Raw genomic sequence first — 21,788 nt, forward strand, 5'->3', positions numbered from 1 at the left:
GTTTGAAAATTTCTCACTGATAGTTTCTGACGCGTGCATGTCGCGTCGTCATAAGTTATTATTCCCATGTCCTACACCCAGATATTGGAAATGTTGTCCTCTTTCTCAATGACTCTATCACGACATCGAGAAAAGGTCATTCGTCCGACATGTGAAAAGTGGCATCGGGATAATGCATCTTTTCCGACGTTTGTTCTTCCGACGACTTTTTCTACGTGAGGAGAACCTCAATATCTCGTAGTAATAACTTACCAATGCCAACACCTCATTTACTGCTTCGTGAAAAGCATCTTCTTACGACGTTCTTTATCCTGACGCCTATTTCGACATTGGGATATCTTTGATTTCTTGTAGTGTCATCCCAGATTGAAGTTCGGAGTTTTAAATAGAACATGGTATATGTAGGTAAAGCTTGGATCACAACCTTAAGCAAAACTTCCTTACCACCAATATAAAAAAGGTCACCCCTCCATAAGCCAATGTTTTTTTACACCTTCTCCTTCAAATTACTCAGATCCTGGCTTTTCCTTTCAGGTAGGTGTTAGAAAAAACTCACATATTTACCCAGATCTATCACGACATTAACCCGTAACTTATTCCCCAAAAAAATTTGACAAGAGACAAAAGTTTTGGGGCTAAACAAGATGATTGACTAGGCCTACTCACATAAAAACGAAAATATCTTTCACATGATCACATGCCATAAGATTAGCTTTACAAAACAACAACTATCATTAGCAAAAAATAAATGGAAGATATTTGGACTTCTCCTCGCAACCTAACAACCAATGAGGTCACTTATTTTTTCTGCAACATTGATAAGGGAGGAAAGACTCTTTGCACAAAGACTAAACAGATAAGAGAAAATATGAGCATTTTGCTTAAGCCCCCTATGAAAAGCAAAGGTAGCGGAAGGCTAATCATTAATCATCACAGAGAACCGCACCGTAGAAACATGGTCCATTGTCTTATCCCCCCACATGGGCGAAGAAAGTCCATAGAAACATCAGTTTTTGCAAGAAGTACCACTCTACCCAATCATACACCTTACTCTTGTCTAGTTTAATCGCATCAATACAATGTTTCTTCTTAAGCTTGTTCATGATATAGTGCAAGCATTCCTAACCAATAAGAACATCAATAGTGATTAACCTGTCAGGCACAAATGCACTTTGAGGCTCAGACACAATTTAAGAAAGAATCACCTTTAATCTGTTGGCAAGAACTTTGAACACAATTTTATACACCACGTTACACAAGTTAATAAAACAAAAAATCAAAGGCAATGAGAGAAGTATTCTTCTTTAACATCAAAGCGATGGAAGTATTATTGAACTACATAACCAAGGTCGAGCCATTGAGAATGTCCAAACACGATTTGATAACTTGAGGACAAACAACAAACCAAAACTATTGGTAAAAATAGGCATGTAACCTAACAAGACAGTGTGGAAGGGCCCATCTTAAAGAGTGCATGTTTGAATTTCCTCTTTAGCAAAAGCCTGCAAAATAAATGTATCCATTTCATTAGAGATGCATCTATGAATAGATCTCAATGTCAGCCCAATAGTCTCATTAGTGGGTTGGTCGATTGGCACAAGTTATCAAATTAATTAACAAAAATCTGGTCCAATTCCACCTTAATAGAATGCCTATGATGAAATTTTGATTTTGACGAATAAAGACTTTTTTGTGGAACCATTTGGTAATTCTGTCACTCCATTTTAACCAACTTTCTCTCGACGTCTGTCCCTAAAATATTTCTTTTACATCAAGCTTGCAACACAATTGGTTACTAAAATGCATTGACAAGGTTGAAATCAAGGCCACTTAGATCATTCATAAGCTGTTGGATTTTATCCCTTAGATGAGTCACCTCCTTAGAATAGATATGTTATTTAGGCTCACTCCATACATGAAGTATTGGGTTTTATGTTATATAATTTGTGGTTTGTAAACAATAAACTTATTTCTATTAGAAAGAAAATTGTTATTGAAGTTTACTTAATAAAGTTGTTATTGATTATTTGAATTGCATATTTTGTATTAGAAAACCCTAAAATCCAATAAACTAAGATTCATGGCTATAAGTATATAAGTACTTAAAATTTATATAGACATAAAAAGTGGATGAATTTCGAGTAGATAGCCAAAACAGTTTATAGTATACGAATACGGTCGGGTACCTTATTTTAAGGACAGTATTGAATGCAGCCCACTTTGTTGTTAATAAAAACAATGGAGTCTTGCAAGTGGGGGCATTCTGACGGACAGGTTCCGTCGTCCAAACCCATGCCAAATAATTTATCTAATTCAATCACCAAGCACTACTCTTAGTGGCAAGTCAAGGTCGACCACAGGGAGCACACTGATTCTAAAACAAACTAATTTTCAACCATGTAACCGAAGGGGAGGGGGCTTGAGTTGAAATTAATTCAAAGAAAGTAAATTGCAAAGAAAGAAAGTAAAACAAAGAAGATTCTATGTCGAACGAATCTAGCTTGGGTTATAATGATTTATCTCTTATCCAAAGAATTCATTCATCAATTTATCATCACTTATCATATGCAATCTTCATCTAACCAATTTAATTAGAAAAAGCAATTAAAATTTTCCAAGGTTCTAATTGTTCTGACCCAATACGATTGAGCATACAATATTGAATTTTCTAATAGCATTAAGTTCTATGGATCTTTAGGTAGAATGCCTAAATTCCATGCATTTAATTGACATTCAATAGGTTCAATCCTAGGTTGGTTAGAACAATGCGCATCAAACTAGAATTACAAGCTGACCTAACCTATTGCTTCTAACTAAATCTTATCTAATTGTCATGAGTAAAAAATTTGATACAGAGTAAGAGTCATGTATTTTCCATGCATCTAAACATATAATAAAATATCATTCAAGAACAAAATTAAACCAAAGATTACGTAAAACTAAATTCAAGTTCTCTTAAATTCATAGAGAAAAAGGGAGAATTTAAGAAACCCAAGCCAGAAAACGATACTCTAGCCTCTGACCACATACCAGATGATGAGGAGATGTTTGGGAAAAAACAGCATGTAAAAACCAGAAAATAAGTAAAAATTAAAGAGGTTGGGATTCAGAAAAGAGTTTTACTAGCGGCGAAAGAAAATATATCTATAATCCTTACGGTGTCAGGCCTTCTGCACATGCATGTTGTCCATCACACTTCGGAGCGTTGCAGCGCCTTGGCCTTTCCACAACAAGGCAGTACCTTTTGCCTTTTCGGCGTTGCACCTAACGCTAAGAGCATTGCAGAGCCAAGGCTTCATCATGTCAAACTTCAAATTCTTGCTTTGTGTTGTCTTGGTTGATGTCGTTTGGCTTCAAATTGCATGAATTAGATCCGAAATGACATAATTTGCCATATTCTACCTTTAATTGCTAAACACCTATAAAATATTCAATCAAGAATGTAAAATCACAAAATGAGCTCAAATTAATCAAAAATAAATATCATATTTTAACCTACCACATCCTTATACATAAGAGTTTGTATAAAACTGGAAGAAGAAATCAGTCACTCTTACTTTATAACATCATTTACTGTTTAACACTGACTTTTTTAATATGATGGTCTAAGTAACTTAACCTTAATCCTTAGCTAACTATAAAATCTTGTTTATTTGGTATTATTCTTTGATCTGCATGGATGAGAGAGGTCAAACTTCGCCACCTCAACAAGCCTCCCTTTTCAGAGGTAATATTGGGCAGATAGCTGAGGACATGGTGTGTAAAATTAAACTCACTCCTACCTGCTTTTAAAGATAATTGAGATGTTGTTCTCTTAAGTGCTGACTCCAGGTTTTGAACAAAGGGCTTCACCCTTTCACTGGTCTAAGAGGGATTCGGTTTAATGGTTGGACCATAAATCAATTGTTCATTAGGGAATCAGATGAGACTTAAGGAACAAGATGTAATCTCAAGTGTGAAACGGTATTTTGACCTAGAAGAAATTAAGAATAACTTGTGAAAGATCGACTTACTAATCATGGTTATATCAAGTGGACAAAAAAATATATATAGTAAGGAGAGTGCAACTACGAACTATAGTGGGTCGTCTTGTTAGTTGACGAACGTCGATTAGCTATGTTAAATAGTTTAGCCAGTTAATCTCTGATCGTTGAAGCTCATGATCTATAGGTCCATTATGTCCTTCTACTAGCTCGTAATGGAATTAAACTTACAACAATGTGATCGAGAAATTTGAATCGTTCGAATTGATTTAAAGAATGAATAGTTAAGTAATATTTGATATTACTAACGAATACAAATTGAGAGAGAAATGATATTTAAATAGGATTTAAATATAAAAAATTCCAATAGGAATTGGAAAATGTCAATTGGATTGATTGGGATTCGTGGTGGAAAAATAATAATATAATATTAATTAATTAAATTGTTTAATTAATTATATATTACTTTTTGTTATTGAATTATAATAATTTCGAATTAATTATATTAATGAAAGAAATTTATTAATTAAATAAGTTTATAATTAATGTATATTTTTCAAAATTAGAAATTTATTTTAAAAAATTCAAATCAGTTTGCTAAAGTTAGTGAATTTCTTCAACATTGGTGCAATGTGAATACGCTACTAGCTTGGTGCGTTGTTAACCTCTACGATCACAAATCTCACTCACTAATTCAAGGTCAAATTACAAATTTTTTATGCTAATAGTTTTGCATATGATTTGTCTATATAATTCCCACGATTAATAAGATTAATACTTAATGAACTTTGTGCATTTTGTTGAGATTTTACAAGTGTTCATAGCTCTCTCTTGCTCTAAAATTCCATTAAATTGATCACTAATTTGATCCCACGCTCAAGTTTTAAGTCTAGAGGATAGTTGAAAAGATCTTGTAGTAACTCTTGGGTGAATTCGTGATCAATAAAACATCAATTTAGGATGAATTTGAGGTACAAAGATATGAACTCTAAAGCCATAGTTTTGTGAGTTTTCATAGCATGTTCAATCTTTTAAATTCATGTAATTATGATGATATTTGATCCGATTGTTTCGGGTGCATGTTTATATATACTTTCATGAAGGACATAGCAACGTCTTGAACAGCAGCAACCAACTGATCCCCCAACTAGCATTTTCAATTTGACACTCCATATGATTCTTCCACTCATTTTTCAACCACCTGTTCACGGTTAGCATTAGGCAACCAAGCTTCCTCAGAGTAAAAGCTCTTATTCCACTCCCCCTTCACCTAAAATCAATCCCTTTAAAGTTCAGTAGATAGGGATAAGATCCCTAACGCAGCAAAAAGCGCTTCCCATAGATCAAAACTCAAACTAGTTGGATTTTGAAATACCCATACAACATACATTAGCAAAAAAACGTAACAAATAATTGTTTTTAATAACAACAAACTGTAAAATAATTTGGGTAAGCATGGTTATTAAAGAAGTTAGAGAAAGAAATCTTACTAACTTTAATTGGTATCACTACTTTTCTTATTTATTTTACCGGTTTCACACCAATGTTGGAGGTAACTCCCAAGGAGTTAGTTTTGATAATCAATTTAATTAAATCTAGTTTAATTAATAATTTTATTTAAATGAACATCTCCCCTCTAATCTATAATTTTAATTCAACTTAATTTAATAATTAATTAATTTTTCAATTAATTGAATCACTTTTAACTTACATTTCAATCATATTCAATCATATTTCTCTCATAACTTATTGTGTCGATGTGTATCTAATACACATTGATTTTAACATGATATTAAAAAATAATTTTGAATCATATCCAAAATTAAATTTCTATAATAAAGTTTAATTAAAATATAAATTGTATATTATTTTGCATCAAAATAAATTACATTAGTTTCCTAAGTAAATTTGAACATTTCAAATTATATTCAAGATATAATAACCTTAATAACGAGCTAGGAAGGGCACCTAATGGACCTACATATCAAGTACATCAATGATCATACTAATCAATATTTGTTGACTGTATGTACACTCCACTAAAGACACATAGTTGCTCTCTTCTCACTGTAGATATATTTATTTGTCCATGGATATAGACAAACAATAGCAAGTTAATCCTTTACGATTGTTTGTAACAACTGCTAGGTTAAATTACTATTTTACCCCTAGGCTACATCTAAATCCTTAAATACCAATATTTCTCTAATGAACTATATGTTTATAGTCCAACCATTAAACATAATCCATCTCGGGTTAGTGAGAGGGTAGGACTCTATATGATCAAATCTCAAGGTCACCATTTAAAAAAACACTTATTACTTACCTTAAGCTGGGAAAGAGTGAAATGTATCTTATAATATTATGTTCTCAACTCGACTCGGTCTTATCCCAAAATGGTAGACATATTGAGTCGACAAACTAACCATTTTCATCCATGAAAACCAAAAGACAATCCCTCATGAACAAGAGTCCATCTAGTGGTTATTATTTCGTGGCCTAGTCTAATGCAAACTCATTGTACAAGATATGCCCACTCGCATATAATCTACATGAACGCGTTGGATCATTGTGTTCATATCAAATACAAAGTGGACCATATTCATAACGTTGCCATGATAGGTACCCAACCTAATCCTTATACGACAGACCTTTTAGATTGCATCTTCAACAGTTATCCATGTATGTCTCCATATACAATTCAAAATTCATTAGAAAGTTTGAGATATTAGTTTGCTAGATTTAGGGTTATCAAGACAAGATCAATATTAACTAATCAATAACTATTTTTGAAATGATAACAATACCACTTTTTTGATAATTGTCAAATATTTACGTTGACTATCTACAAGTTTTAAGACATAAAACTCAACACAATCATGATAGGCCTATGATCAGAGAAATGTCAATTTAGGTGCTTTACAGAAACCAAAGGGAACTCCCTTACAAATGGATCGTTCTCCAAAAAATTGGTCCAACCGTTTAAGAATAAGAGAAGGTTTGTAGTTTAGTTATTGGACCAAGTGAATAGAGATCTGGTATGACCAAAGATCACATAAATTCACACTAAACAGAGCATCTCTAAACCTTTTAATATTGTGGTTATGTTAATACAAGAGTTGCCTTATTGTTCACTATCCTACATCACTTCATTAAGGTCACCCCCAACAAGCCAACTAAAGTCATCATTCTTATGAAGGAGACGAATCAACTCGTAGGTGAAAATTTTTGTTATTCTATTCAAGATAGCCATATAGGTCAAACAATTGCCAACATCTACTCTTCTACCTCATGGAACAGTCAATATGATTTTTGGAGGATCAAATATTAACCTCAACCTCTTAGTACCACAATAAACTTAGGTCACCACTTCTACCACTAGAATTTACAGTAAAACAATTATCAAAAGGTAACCAACCCCTAATATTATCCATTCTTTGAACACCATAATCTGTTTCAGATAGAAAAATCATCAGGGTTTGTTTATTGCCACCATGTACTGAAGTTCTTGAGTGCTCTCGGGCTCCCCATGCCCAAGCGGTACAACATAGGATTTTCATTGTTCTCAGGGGGGCTTATGGTGAACCTCTGCCTCTAAAATATCGTTGGGCCTATCAATCGTCATTTTTAGCTTCTTCATCACAGCTTGTTGATTTAAATCATTCACTTTCCTTCTAGATGTAGTTTGCGTGTGTATTGGAGTGCAAAACACCCATAACAATTCATTGTGTTGTAGCTAACTGATCACTTACCACTATAGAAGTCGGTTCCTCTAGAGATCATACTTCCTCCCCATTTATAGCATCCACCTTCATATTCCCCTCATGATTTTGTACCGCCAAGTCACCCACCTCACCATCAGCAAGGCCCCACCTCTCCGTCACTCGTATTCCCTAGCCCCTTGCCATCTTCCTTCACCATATTGTCCTCCCCAACCAACTCCCTGTCTAAATTTTCACCCCTCATATGCAATGCCCTCATTCCCTCGCGACCTCTTCCCCCTCTACCTCTCAAGCCTCGCCCTCCCCTAGCAACATATATTTCAACCTCCTCTGCACCTCTCCCCTTTCGCCCCAATAGATTCCCCTCACCTTCCTCCCTGTTTACCCTCAATATCCATCTTCGTAGCCATCACTTTCATCTGGTCACCATATGGCAACTACCCCCATTTTTTCCCCTTTATGCCCAGGGACTTCACATTCCAGAATAGTATTTCTGATAATACCATAATTATAATAAAATTCGAGTAGTTTTCATATTTAAAGTCAACCAAACCTCTTCTGAATCATGTGTTTTTATTGAAAGACCACACTGAAGAGATTGAGCCAAGTCCAATTGCACCTTGATTTGCATACTAGACTCAATCGACTCTCTTGCTTGCTCTCCATCAATGTCAAGAAGCACACTTACACTCTTTCCAACCAAAGCAGTAATCTTCTATGTCATACAGTTAAACAACGGCTCATTGGATATAAATCCACAACGCTTCACTAGAGAATAGAAGGGAAATTATATTTTTGCTATCCATATTTTGTTCCAATACAATAAGCGCATTCGCAAACACAGGACCTATATTAAGAACTCTAAGCTTATCTTTCATTGTTTTGAATTGGATCGCAAAACAATTATCCCCATAACCATATCATTAATTGTTTGTTAGTGCATTTTCCAAACAACTTTGAGAACAGATTGAAACGTTCAACATTTGTCCTATTGGAAGATAGCAGTTTTGTCACAACACAAAGGTTCCGATTTGTTTTATCCAAAAGTTCTTTCATCTTCAACTACTAATATTTTAGAATATTTAGCGTAATTATCATCTTGTCCCACAATGTGTGAATTTTCTTCATTGGGCTGCTCCTAATTGCTTGTCAGAGTTCACAAAAAATTGAATACTTGACGGTCATAAACTGTCATGGTTCACCTTTCTTGACATTTTTAGCAACCATCAAGAACTTCGTCTTTCTTGACACTGAATTCAACGACGGTTTTAAAACCGTCAAGAATAATCATTCTTGACAGTTTAAAACTGTCGAGAGAGTGTTTTTGTAGTAGTGCATGAAACCTACTCTTATGTACAAGAGTAAACCCTCAAATACAAGGGAAAATGCCCACTAGCTTCTTGAGTTAGGTACAACTCAATATTCAAATAGTAAATATTATATTAAACTCGCACATTTATGAGTAACTTCATCTTTTTTATATATATACTTTTTATATTTTTCAAGAAACTACTTCCCATCTTCACTTTTATCTAATAACTCTATTTTACTTTCTTAATCTACTTTTTATGATTGTCGATGAACTCAATCTTATAACTCTACATCCCAAACATAAATTTATTTCAAATGTCCTCAAAGTTTGAAACAATTTTTCCAAAAACGAATTTTTTTGTAACAATTTTTAGTTAATTTTTTTAAAAAAATTATCTATTAATAATAAAATTAGTTTAAGATCAAAATAAACTTTTGTTACTTCAAATTATCGCTAACACGTCTATAATTACTCACAATTAATTCAAGCTCTATTTGGGAACTACTTTGTTTGAAGATTTTGATTTTTTTAAATTAAGTATTTCTTTTCACCTTCTTACCACAGTTTGTATAACATAGTCATTAAGTTAAAAAGCTACCATCTTAGTCAGATTTAAAAAAAAAAAAAAAAAAAAAAAAAAAAAAAAAAAAAAGCGAACTTTTAAGTACTAATCAAAAGCAAGATATTTGAAATAGAAAAAGTATTTGTTGGTTTAATTTTTAAAAACAAAAAACCAAAAACGAAACGGTTATCAAACAAAGCTTCTCACTTTGATGACAAATTTTAAATGTATCAAAATCAAACAAAACAAAAAATCTCTCAATTATTCACTTTGAACTTTAGTATACAACAATTTAATTTTTACTAATCAATTTAATTCTCAACATATTCAACTCAATAAATAGATTAACCAAATGTGGTATAAATTATACCAAACTAAGTCATTATAATAGATTAACCAAATGTTGTATAAATTATACCAGACTAAATCATTACAGTAAATATATTTGTGTGTGTATAATTGGATAAAAAAATTTAGACTAAATTGTTGAAGATAAAAATCATTATAATTAAAGATAGTAAATAATTATTATGTGAACTAAAATTTACAAAATTTACAGTTGCTGAAGACGTTGAGTTTTTTTGGGTTTGGGTTACAGTCATACATTAATGTGAAGTTGGCCAAAGATATGGTTTCATTTTCATGCGATGGCCCAATTCAAGTAACTAAATATCACAAAGAATCAATCGACATGGATATGATCTGAAGAGTTAAGAACAAAAAATAATGAGATAAAATAAGATTGAGGCTCCTCATAAACCAGTGTTCAGTTCCCACAAATAATAAGAATTGAAACTAGAAATCCCTAAGGTAACTAAAGAAATAGAAAAAAACAAAGGCAAAAACAAAAGGCTAATCGAATAAATGGGAAGAAGAAAAATATACATGAGCTGACCTGGATGGACTCCCAAAACTTGCACAAAATGGCATGAAAATCCAGACTAGTCTATGACTCAACTAAGTACATACACATCATTTCATATCTAAATTACAACACACCCAGATCACTCTGGATTCTCAAAAAATGTACACCCCTATCTCCTACTAAACAAACCTATTCCGCTAATGTGTTTCGTGTAAGAAAATACTCCAGCCGAACCCCCCAGGCACAACAAAAGTGGACCATCGACCATGTGAAAGGGAACAGCTGTAGGGACTTGCATTTGGAACCAGATTGGAGAACTGCACCACCATTACGTTGCTGTCTGGATGACGACTGATATGTAACAAAGCTTGTTCATACGAACAATCTTTCGATGTAGGTCGTTTAGAATCCAACCCATTTCACCCATCTGAAAACTCGACCAACCCTGAACGGAAGCTCGTAGTCTTTGGTAACAGCAGGCTCCCTCCTGGCAGTCTCAGGATCAGACCACACATATACACCACGTTCCTGTCGACTGCCGGGCACAGTGTTATCAAGGATGATGGCAACCAGGAATGCAATCACCATGTGTAATGAGAATAATGTGTTGAGAACAAAATTCAGCTGCAAAACAAAAAATAGAGAATCAGACACAAACAATAATTAAAGCTACGATGTTGATGGTTCAGCGCAATCCTACGCAACCAAAACATGAAGAGTTGTTTAGAAGGATTTGCACAGGTATGAACTCAAAGATTGAAGTTGTTGGTTAACACATCATTCTAAAAATTATAGCCAAGCTAATGACGAAAAAGTTGGAACTTACACATGAAGCTGTAAGAAATGATCTAGATGATTAATTTCCACCGCCTAATCCAAAGTTAGAGCTTCGTGATGGAAAGAAACAGTATAATCCAATATTGGCACCAAAAAAGTAAATGTTTCGACTATTTTCATAAACTTCAATCATAGTAACCTTTCATATTTCTTTCCCCAAACACATACCATAACACTATCAATGATAATCTTTCCCCCAAACACATATTATCATAATACTAAGATTATTATAATCATTTTCCCCCATAACTCTTTCCCTCCCTCAAACGCACCGTAAGAGACTAAGGTATGACTAAGGTATTGGCAGAGAGGGGGAGAGATAGAGAGAGAGAGACATACCCCTCCAGATTTACTGTTGAAAGGTCCATGGGAAGCCACAATATATGGCTGAAAATAACTTGGCACTGACATGTTGGAGCCTGGGGAGATACCGTACTGTTGAAAGTAGGCTGGTACCGAGAGTGAGAAAAATAATGATAATCCAACAATGATAATGTTTCGAGAGCTTCCTGCTTCACTATATCGAAGATTTGACAAGCCCAGTGCTGTAAGCATTGCCCACATAAAGCAAAGAAGTGCAGCAACCATAACGTCGGGAATGGAAGCAATAAGGCCCCCAACTTTACCTGCAAAGACCGATATATTATCATGGAAAATAAATTGAAAATAAAACACAGGCCAAAGATAACTTTCGAAGCCATTCTTCAAGTTTCAAGAAAAAATTAAGTACGACTGACACATGTCCCCCTATTCTCTCCATAAACGGGTAAGAGATCATGAAGAACTCTGGACGATCATTAGACCATGGGAATGTCCAAATTGCACATTATTCTCCTACATTACTGCTACTATATGTTTGTGGTCGTAATTAACCAAAATCTATACCATCACAAGTCTTCCACTCAGTTATAATTACAATTACAGCAGGAAAGTTCATCAATTAAAGGTAAAATGTCTTAATGATTAAATTTTATCATTACTAAAACTAATCATCAATTTATTTATTTTTCTTTCGGGGGTACTTTAGCCAAAGTAGGCATCATCACTATCTTGCTCTCAGAAAAAACGAAAATTAGATTATTTAATTGGCAGCCATCTCCCGTTCCTGGTCCTTAGCATTTCCTCATTTGAGAGGGAGGCAGTTGTGATCCATTGCTTAAAGAATGAAGTAAACCTGTATAGATGATAAGATGGAAGCCCAGATTTTCAGGGGGAGCTTCCAGATGCCTACCTTAAGTGAGATTCTAAATATTCAAAAATACCTAGCCTCCCTCACTACCTGCCTCCATTTCTAACTACACTCTAACAGACTAGCAAATTAACCCCATCAATGTCCAGTTCCTACAAACCAACAAATTGGTGTGAACACTTAATGCCTGTTTGGATTAACTTTCTATTTAATCACTTAGAAAGTTAATCCATCATTAATCTCCTAAAGCTCCTCTCAGTGCCCATGATGACAAGCCCTCCGAACCAAATTCTTGTTTTTTTCTGAGAAACCAAGAAAATTTCTATATGAAAAGGCAAAGGAACAGCCTATGGGCCAGGGGTAGAGCCAGCCCCAGCCCAAAAACTAAACGAGTGAATGTGTCAAGTCAGAACTTTCCAACACTGAGAACTTTTTTCAATATCTATCTCTTCAACAGATTTTACCATCCCTAGTTAATAATTTTGGTTGTAGATCACAGGTAATAGGACCTATATTCTACTACCAAATAGAGTAGATAAAAGTGATATAACACACAAGAGGAACAACAGTCACAACAATTTGATCAAGATCCCTCAATCAAATTCATACAAAGGTAGACGATGGGTCCACTACAATCCTACATTTGAAGGAAAAAGAGCTCGTCCTACATTTGAAGAAAAAGAAGAGCTCTAAGCACGTAATAAATAACAGTGCACGTTTTTAACATCCTAATAAAACAGGATCCGAAATTCATGGTCAATTCTAATTAAAAAGAAAAAGAAAAGCATAAATGCAAGCACCCAATATGGGTTTACTCACCAACAAGAGATAACACTATCAAAATGCATGCACCCAGTTCAACTGCTCTGCGGCTTCCCATTTTTGTAACAGCTATAGTGTGAACATTTTCAGTAAGCGTTGTAGACCCAGTACCTGTACCCCATAGACCAGCCAAAATGCTAGAAAGACCTTCCAGTCCGATTCCTCGACTAAGAATACCAGGTGTTGGGGGTCTGGATGCTACCAATAATGAAGATGCATGATACGAACCAACCTGAGTGGTTTAGGTATAAATTAGAGTTGTGAGCTGGATACTAAATGATGTTAGCAATGATCCAAAAAGTTGGAACTGAAGTATATATATTAACAGGGTTAATGAATACATATTAAACATGTAAAGCATATGTTCTAAGTAACATAAATAACAAAATAAGAACAATAATGATTTCCTGCAAAAGAAGTTATACAATCCAAGATGTCAGGTGCTTTTCATAATAATTTGATAGCTTATCAGAACCTGGGGAGGAAAACTATATTAAAAAAGAACAAAACTATCGCTGTCCTCCACTAATAAACACTTCCTATGAGACTAGTTTACTTCATTTTCCAATCCATTAATTACATTTTGGTTGGACTTATTACCTACCTTAGTCCTTTTTTCCAATGCCCTTTTAACTACTCTCTTTTGATTAATGTAAATTGGAGAGTTTCTTTAACTTCCCCTTGTTTGTAGGAAGTGAGAATCTTGACTTCCCTACACACTGTGTGCATACATATATACACGTGTGTGTATATGTATTTATACATGTGTGAACGCACACTATGTGTGCATACATATATCCATGTGTGTGTGCGTTTGCCCATGCATGCATGTGCGTGTGTGCATGTATGTATACATGAGCGTGTGTGCATGTATGTATACATGAGCGTGTGTGCATGTATGTACATTGATCGATTCATCAGAGAAAGAAAAGACAAAAACAAGATATATTAATCAAATGAAGCCATAAAATCTCAACATGCTGACAAAACAATGCCAAATCAATAATCATCAAAGAAAGTTTTTCCTGCCACAAGTCTACAACATCTACGATCACAAAGATTTGGACAATGGACCACCATAATTTACTACAAAAAACCAGCTAAAAAAATTATACCTATGATGTTATCCTTCACTCTTGAATTATCAAAGATATGAGAGGGTACAAAGGAATATGCATCTGTTTTAAATTCTGTCACAGGAATTAATCTTGGGAATGGGGGCACGTGTACTCACAGCTTCACAGGTTGGACTTTTAGACCAGGAATTTTTCTTGAGCTAGTTTTTTCTTTCCCTTTATTTTCAGTTAGATAAGCCTCACTGATAAAGAGGCATTACTGAGCTAAATCTTTTAAGCTTTCATTGTTTTTGGCATTACTTTCCAACCATCAACGTGACCATTATGTTTAAGGGTAGCAGGGTTGTGTTCAATTGTGAGAGCAATGGTGCTGTTGGTGCAGGGCCAAATGGTCTAACTTTAGCCTATTTAGGAAAAGCAGGAGGCAATCAAAGAGGATCTTTAGATTCTTTATGAAGTTCCATGAGAAAGAAATCATAGATCCAATTCCAAATGCATTTGTCATCAAAAGCTAGATAGTAGATCAGGCAATGTGGCTATTTGAGGATACTAGCAGTGTGATCAAGAAGTTCCTCGTCAATCCGCAATTTGGGGAGAAGAATCATTTTTATGGCTTGAATGGTTTTATTGTTTCTTTCTCTCCACGAACTCCACAAGATCACACAAATCAACTTGCCACCAAAAAGAGAGAGAGAGACACTCCCTTTCTCTTGAAAGGTAAATGGCAAAGGAACTCCTCAATCATCTCCCTATAATATGCGTCTAGTTGGAAGCCAAATGCAACAAGTAACTTCATACAAACTAAGCACGATTACAACTCTAAATAATATAACTCAAGTCTTCGCCACCAAAAAAGAATACAATGAAAAGCCTTATAAAGGAAGAAAAGTTCCGCAAAAGTCAATCTAAAGTGTCAACTCTTCCTTGAAAAGTCCATTAGACGAAGAATTTAACCGTCTTTGGAATTTTTACCTATCAAACAGGGGGAAAAAGGGACTCACTAGAAGGAGAAGGGTTCAACAAGCAACAAAGGAACATGGGGCAGGAAAAGCCCCTATTAGTGTCAAGGCTCCAAAAGTGAGTATTCCTTCACCACTATCTAATCTCATACTCTGATATAAGTGATACAAGATCCATAACATTTGTTGTTTCCCTGTAAGCAATGGACGATGGAAACTCAGCGATAAGAGGTAGAGCTCCTAGAAAGAACTGTGACATTGGCCAGCGATTTTTCATAGAAGTCAAGTGATATAAAGAGAGAAACGTAAAGCATAGAGGTTTATCCTTACAGTCGCTTGTTCTCTAAAACATACATTTCCTCCACATCACCTACAAAACATTTAACCATATGAGAAAAAGAAGGGAGTTCACTGGATATCTCTTTCAAGGTTTTTGTGAATGTGTCTGATCGCACCTGACATCCAGGAAGATTCTAAGAAGGATGAGCATCATACTTGCACAATGTAAACCTATATCACGGGATAGGAAACTCAAGGGAAACCACCATTTGGCCAAAAGAGCATTGTTGTGAGCCCTTAAATTCCCTAATTGTAACTCCCAAGCCCAAGGTCCACCTTCCCCACCATCTCACAACTCACAAGATGCCGCCTTCTACAATAGAATCCCAAATAAGTTTATGTAGACTCTTACACAGAGAATAAAGAGCTGGAGAGAAAAATTCAAGAGGCAAGTCTTTATACACCTTTCTTTTCTAAATGCATTTAGGCAGCTTATCAACAATAGGATTCCAGGTTCCGACCAAGATAAGAGAAGTAAAGGAATCTAACCCCCACAACCCACAAGAGGTGCCCATCTGTAATTAATCATGAGCAAGATTGAAGTCTTCGGGGTTAAGGGTAGGGTTAGAGTTGCCTTCAAATCAGTAATAATCATCAGTTGGAATAACATGGTGGAGGTTGATGTTGTGCTCAAAATTGTTCATTTTTTGTCTCATGCATGTGTTCGCTTGAAAGAGAAGATCAACTACGGTGTAGTGTCCCCTTATTCAGCTGAAGTTGTTACCATTCAACATAAAATTTTCAAAAACAAAAAAAACCACTAACAATCAAGATACTGGAGTTGCAAAAGAATATGGAATGTAAAGAGGCCTACCAAGAGCTGAATCTAAAAAATGACTCAAAATAGAGACTTATCTTAAAAAGATCTGTCGTTATGTTCAGTCCATACGTGCCACACAACTCAAGAGAGCTCTAGTGACACAACTACCCAAAATCCTCACTTTAGCCAGCAAATTACAATCACTGAGACCTTCAAGGAACCCATCATAGAGTCTTTGGGGAGACAAAACAAACCCAGCTTCTCAAAAATGACGTTCCATGCACTACAAAAAAAGCAGTGAAGAAACAAGAAATCCAACTCTTCCATCTCTCCCAGACACAATCTACAACCAGATGGGAACAGCCCAATTTCAACTCCTTTGGATCATATCATTGGTGTTAAGGCTTCTAAAAAACATGGACCAGAGAAATACTTCAAGTTTTTTTGGGCATTTACTTTTCCACCACAGTGAAGTTGGAGGGGGATATTAGCCTTGAAAGTGGTGTTAGCCTAATTTAAGAAAGCAGACCTTGTAGAGTTGAGTCTTGAGTTATTGAGAGAAAATGCTAACTAGTAGAGTCTCAAAAAGATAGAATTCAGTTCATCAATGAGCGTTACCCAGCTGTTAGCCTCTCATGAAACAGTAAATGGACAAAGAACAATCATCCCTTGCAATCTCGAAGTATAAATAACTGAAAACCAAGCATATACAAGTCTTCCCCTGCCCTCTAAAAAAGAATGCAACAAAACAACCCAACTAAAGAGACCATCTTTATCTGAAGCCAAGAAAAAGTATTAACTCTATCGTGGACTACTTGTCAAACAAAGAACATTACCTTCTTTGGAACTTTTACCTTCCACAATGAAGAAAAAATGGATTAGCTTAAGAGACAATAGGGTCCAACAAATGCCAAAAATATGAACAGTAAGAGAAGCCCCTGATGAGGTCAAGAGAGAGACCAAATGCAAATATTCTTCCTCTCCAACTTGAACTCAAACCTTCTGATAAAAAAGAGGGCCACACATCCGTCATTTACCTATTAGAGCAAAACCTATGTAGCCCAATCGAAAGAGAGGGAGATGTCCTCAACAAATCCAAGATATTTGTCACAGTAGTTGGCTTTTAGATCATTGGTGACCTCTCTTCGCTACAACCACTCACTCCAGAATAATACTTTCATGAACTCAATTTTGTCTTGTAGTAACGCCATTCCTTCATCACCTCATAATTTCCATTTTAGGAGACCTCTATTAGAACATGAAACCTGGGATTAATCCACATTAACTATCCAATTACACAATGTTTGTCTTTCCCTTAACTCTAGCTAGAAACTATTGTACCTGGAGACCTCTATCGATAGGGCTTTATGTAGTTTGTTTTCTTCTTTGCCTTGAGGTGTACCATATTTTCTCCATGGCAATTTTTCTTCCTTTTCTGGCATGCTGTTTCAAGCTGGTTCCTGCAGTTTCCGATTGAAGCTTCACTGGTTTGAGGAGCTTCCCACTGAAGTTCCAGCTTTTCTTTGAAAGCTATAATAAGAGCTTTTCTGCTTTATCTTCTAATTTAGCGGTTATTATTTTTAGTTGGCTTTCTTCGGTTTCTGATTGAAGCTTCACTGGTTTGAGGAGCTTCCCACAGAGGTTCCAGCTTTTCCTTGATAGCTCTATAAGAGTTTTTCTGCTTTATCTTCTAGTTTGGCAGTTATTATTTTCAGTTGGCTGTTCTCTGGTTCCCTTATTTTGTTTGGTTTGTTTAGTTTCTTTTAAGGTTTTTCTTTTTTTACCTTTCAGTCTTATGTTTTTCCTTGCTTCCCATTCAGTAGTTTGTGTCTTTGAAGTTTTTCCTTCCTTTTCATAAATCATATATAAAAAGTTTGTCTCTTGTTCAAGAAAATAAATAATGTAAGTACATATTGTATGCCTAAATATCTGCATACGCATATCTAACCAAAAAGAAATGCGTTGTTAGAAAGATTATCAATAATAGATAAAGATCAAAAGAAGAAGATAAGAAACAAGAGAGTAGAGACTACTAACCGAATCCACAGATGAGATGACAGACACAACACACATAATAATTGCTGTTTTCCAGTGGAAGACAGGAGTGCCCCACTGTAACGGATACGGAAATCTAAACCATGGTGAAGATTTTAGTGCCTGAGAAGTATCGACTCTACAATGCTTCATCCTTGAAACATGTTTTCTGCAGTGGTCAGATATAATATTTGAGGCAGGAACATTTGTATCACAACCTTTGTAACTATAAACTCCAGCTTCAGTCAGCAAAAAAGCCAAAGCCCACGTGATAACAATGCCAAGTGGAACCTGGCAATGAAAGAAGATCAAGATTCATGATCAATCCCGTTGTTAAAAGACAACCTTAAAGAAGATCATCAGGAAATTAGCAGTTTCAAAAGTCAAAAATGTCATAAAATTGCAACTCCTCACTTACTGCATATATTAGAAAAATCCGATGGCCAAGAATAGATATCTTCCGGAGATACTGTGGAATTCATAGAAATATTGTTAGTAATTTATTTGTAATTACTGAAAACAGTGACACGACAACTAATATTGCATAATGTTTGTCACTATTTCTCACTGAAACAGTAAAATATAGCTCGAAAAAAAAAATGTAGATGAACGTACTAAAGAAAATATAATAACCAACAGTATCTGCACAACACCAATCTCAAGACAGGCACCAACTAGTGGAAAACCATAACTATAAAACGAAAGTCCAACAGCAGCAATGGTTGGGGCCACAACTACAGGATGGATCAGCCTGAAAAAATCAATCGGTTACTTACTGGTGTAATGTGCAAACAGAAAGTTGTTAGAAGTCAACAACATCATACCTTAAAAGCAGTGACATCAGTCCACTATATCCAAGTATTGCTTGAAAAGCTGAAGCTATGATAATTGCACCTTGTAGCTCCTTCATTATATGCTTAAAGTTCTGCAAACATTAAAAAAAATAATAAAAATATGGCACAGCATCTGATACAATTAAATAGAGTAGAAAAGCTCTTAAAATTAGGGATTCTTGAATTTAGGGCAAGTAAAGATAAAACATATTGGGAGTGACTAGAGAAATTTTACTGCATCATTTGGTTTGCTTAATGAATAAGATATCACATTCATGGCCAATAAAAATAGGTCTAGGAAGCTATGACTTTCAGTTTCTTTGTCCATGATTAAGATACTGAACCAAAGTTTTATTCCTTCAAACAACATATTACCTCTAATAGCATGACATATAAAATAAATAAAAGTGAAGGACAGAAAGTAGACTGAAGATATGACCAATGATACTCTGATATATACTAGACTAAAGTTCAGAACGGGAGGGAAGGGCGCAATAGTGTTAGTGACAATGAAGTGGTGAGAGAACTAGTAAAATGTATGCGTATGTAGCCATCAACCACCAGTAAAGGCTTTCATCTAAGTATATACATCAAGTACTATGAAGCAAAATAAATGAACTGAACGCAAAGGAAAAGAAAAACTCATCCTTTTGACAGACAGAAGCATGACACAAAATGCAGGAGTGGCTCATTTTCGTAATCCATGCTGCAAAAAAAAAAAAAACGAAAACAACTGATGAAAAGAGAAGCATACGTTCCCATTAAGTCCTTGAAACTCCGGTGAGTTGATAATTGCCAATGCTGGAGCCAGGAAAACAAACGATGGACCTTGTATCAACGGTAACCTTGAGCCAAAAGACGTATGCAAAAGGGTAGTGATGCCCGAAACAAAGAGCACCGTCGATACTACATTTGATGTATCCTCCTACAAACCACTAACTCCAATCAGATCAAGAATTTGCACAAATTCCACACAAAAAGTCTAAAAAAGAGAAGCAAAAAAAAAAAACAGTTTCAAACAATTAACTTTAATCTACTTACATAAGTGCCACCCATAGCAGGAACAATAACAAGCGGAATAAGAACCAAGGAACCCAACATCGAAATATAATGCTGGAACCCATATAGACCGATGGGGACTGAAATTTAAAGCACCAACAAACAAAATCAAATCAGCCATAACCCCCCATTGCAAAACTTAACGATTACAAACCCTACAGTAGAAAGAATAAAGAGAGTGTTCTTATCTGCATAAAAAAGTGCAAACTCACCAAGACCAGGCGTATCTCTAAGTTCATACTTCATGTGCGAGTGTCTAGCCACAAATCCATCATCATCCCCAGCCTGAGGCAGAACATCCACCACATCCTCGTTTCTAACCGGGCGCCGGGGTTGGTTGGCCGGCTCCGTAGCCGGAGGCGGAGGAAGGGCCTGTCCATTCTGAGCAGGACCAGAACCCTTGGGTAAGCCATCAGAATCCCTCCTTCTCTTCACTGTCTGATCTTTCTCCTTGTCCAAAGGCGGGTGAGACGCCTTCACACTCTCCTGCTCTCCATTAACAGTAGAGGTCCCTCGGAGACGGCCTGCTTCAAGATCAGGGGGGGCATCTGGGTCCTTAGGCTTGGAAGGAAGAGCGAGGTGGCCGGAATCAGTGGCATTGGTCTCGCCGGAGAACTTGGGACGGAAGCCGGTGCGTTTGGCCCAAGAAGCAGGTGGCATTGAGGATGGGTCGGGAGCAGGTGGCCAAGGGCCGGGACGGGGACGGGATTTGGGGTCGGAAGTAGACATTGGAGAGAGGGAAGTGGAATGTTAGTGAGACATAGGTTGAAATGGAGGCAGATCGGAAATGGAAAAATGGGTTTAGAGAGTGTAGAGAGGAGAAGAAATGGAGGTGTGCCTGAGTCGAGAGCTTCGTCAAAGGCTGGTGTGGTAGAGAGAGAGAGAGAGAGAGAGAGAGAGAGAGAGAGAGAGTGTGAGTGAGTGAAGAGTACAGAGAGAAGAAGAAGCAGAAGAAGAGAGAATGAGTGGGAGAGAGTGAAGGAAACGCCAAAGACAGACAACTCAGGAAGCGGTGGAGAAGCTCAAACCGCGTTTCTTTTTTTTCTTTTTCCAATTTTCAAATCTCATTTTGAGTGCTCTTCTTCTTCTTTGTTTATTTATTTATTTAAACATTTTCGATTTTCGAATTATTTTGTTTATTATGTGAAGTTTATAAAAGTTCGAGTTCAAATACTAAAGTCAGTAAATGTGTGTTTAAAGTATAAAATTATTTCTTATAAATTATAAAAATAAGTCACTTTTACTTGTTATGAATATGAAAAGGAGAGATAGAAGAGAATATTCAATCTTTTTAGTAAAATTAAAAAAAAATAAAAAGTAAATTGAAATATACAACTAATTAATAAATCATTTAACTTATTTTTAGGAGTCTTTTTTAAAATATAATAAAAAGAGAAAATATTTAACCAAATTTTTAAAAATTATTTTGTACACGG

At 35.6% G+C, this 21,788-nt stretch overlaps 1 protein-coding gene across 1 annotated transcript; it reads right to left on the bottom strand.

The window, feature by feature from the left end:
- Positions 1-10,289: 10,289 nt before the first annotated feature.
- Positions 10,290-21,419, bottom strand: LOC103500435 (nucleobase-ascorbate transporter 12). The gene is made up of 10 exons (XM_008463742.3): positions 20,565-21,419; positions 20,335-20,432; positions 20,048-20,218; positions 19,285-19,385; positions 19,076-19,211; positions 18,879-18,929; positions 18,464-18,751; positions 13,290-13,524; positions 11,621-11,907; positions 10,290-11,068 (listed from the first exon to the last, which is right to left on the bottom strand). Exons 1-10 carry the CDS (start codon positions 21,079-21,081, stop codon positions 10,847-10,849), a joined length of 2,106 nt encoding a protein of 701 aa, XP_008461964.2. The 5' UTR covers positions 21,082-21,419; the 3' UTR covers positions 10,290-10,846.
- Positions 21,420-21,788: the final 369 nt, after the last annotated feature.

This window comes from Cucumis melo, chromosome 12, assembly GCF_025177605.1.
Source record: "Cucumis melo cultivar AY chromosome 12, USDA_Cmelo_AY_1.0, whole genome shotgun sequence".
NCBI classification, from domain to species: Eukaryota; Viridiplantae; Streptophyta; class Magnoliopsida; order Cucurbitales; family Cucurbitaceae; genus Cucumis; species Cucumis melo.

Coding starts and splice junctions, on each gene's coding strand:
- LOC103500435 (XM_008463742.3), bottom strand. CDS start 21,081: ATGTCTACTTCCGACCCCAAATCCCGTCCCCGTCCCGGCCCTTGGCCA. Junction 20,219..20,334: donor CTGCTATGGGTGGCACTTAT/GTAAGTAGATTA, acceptor AGTGGTTTGTAG/GAGGATACATCAAATGTAGT. Junction 18,752..18,878: donor GGATTTTTCTAATATATGCA/GTAAGTGAGGAG, acceptor TTTCATTGCCAG/GTTCCACTTGGCATTGTTAT.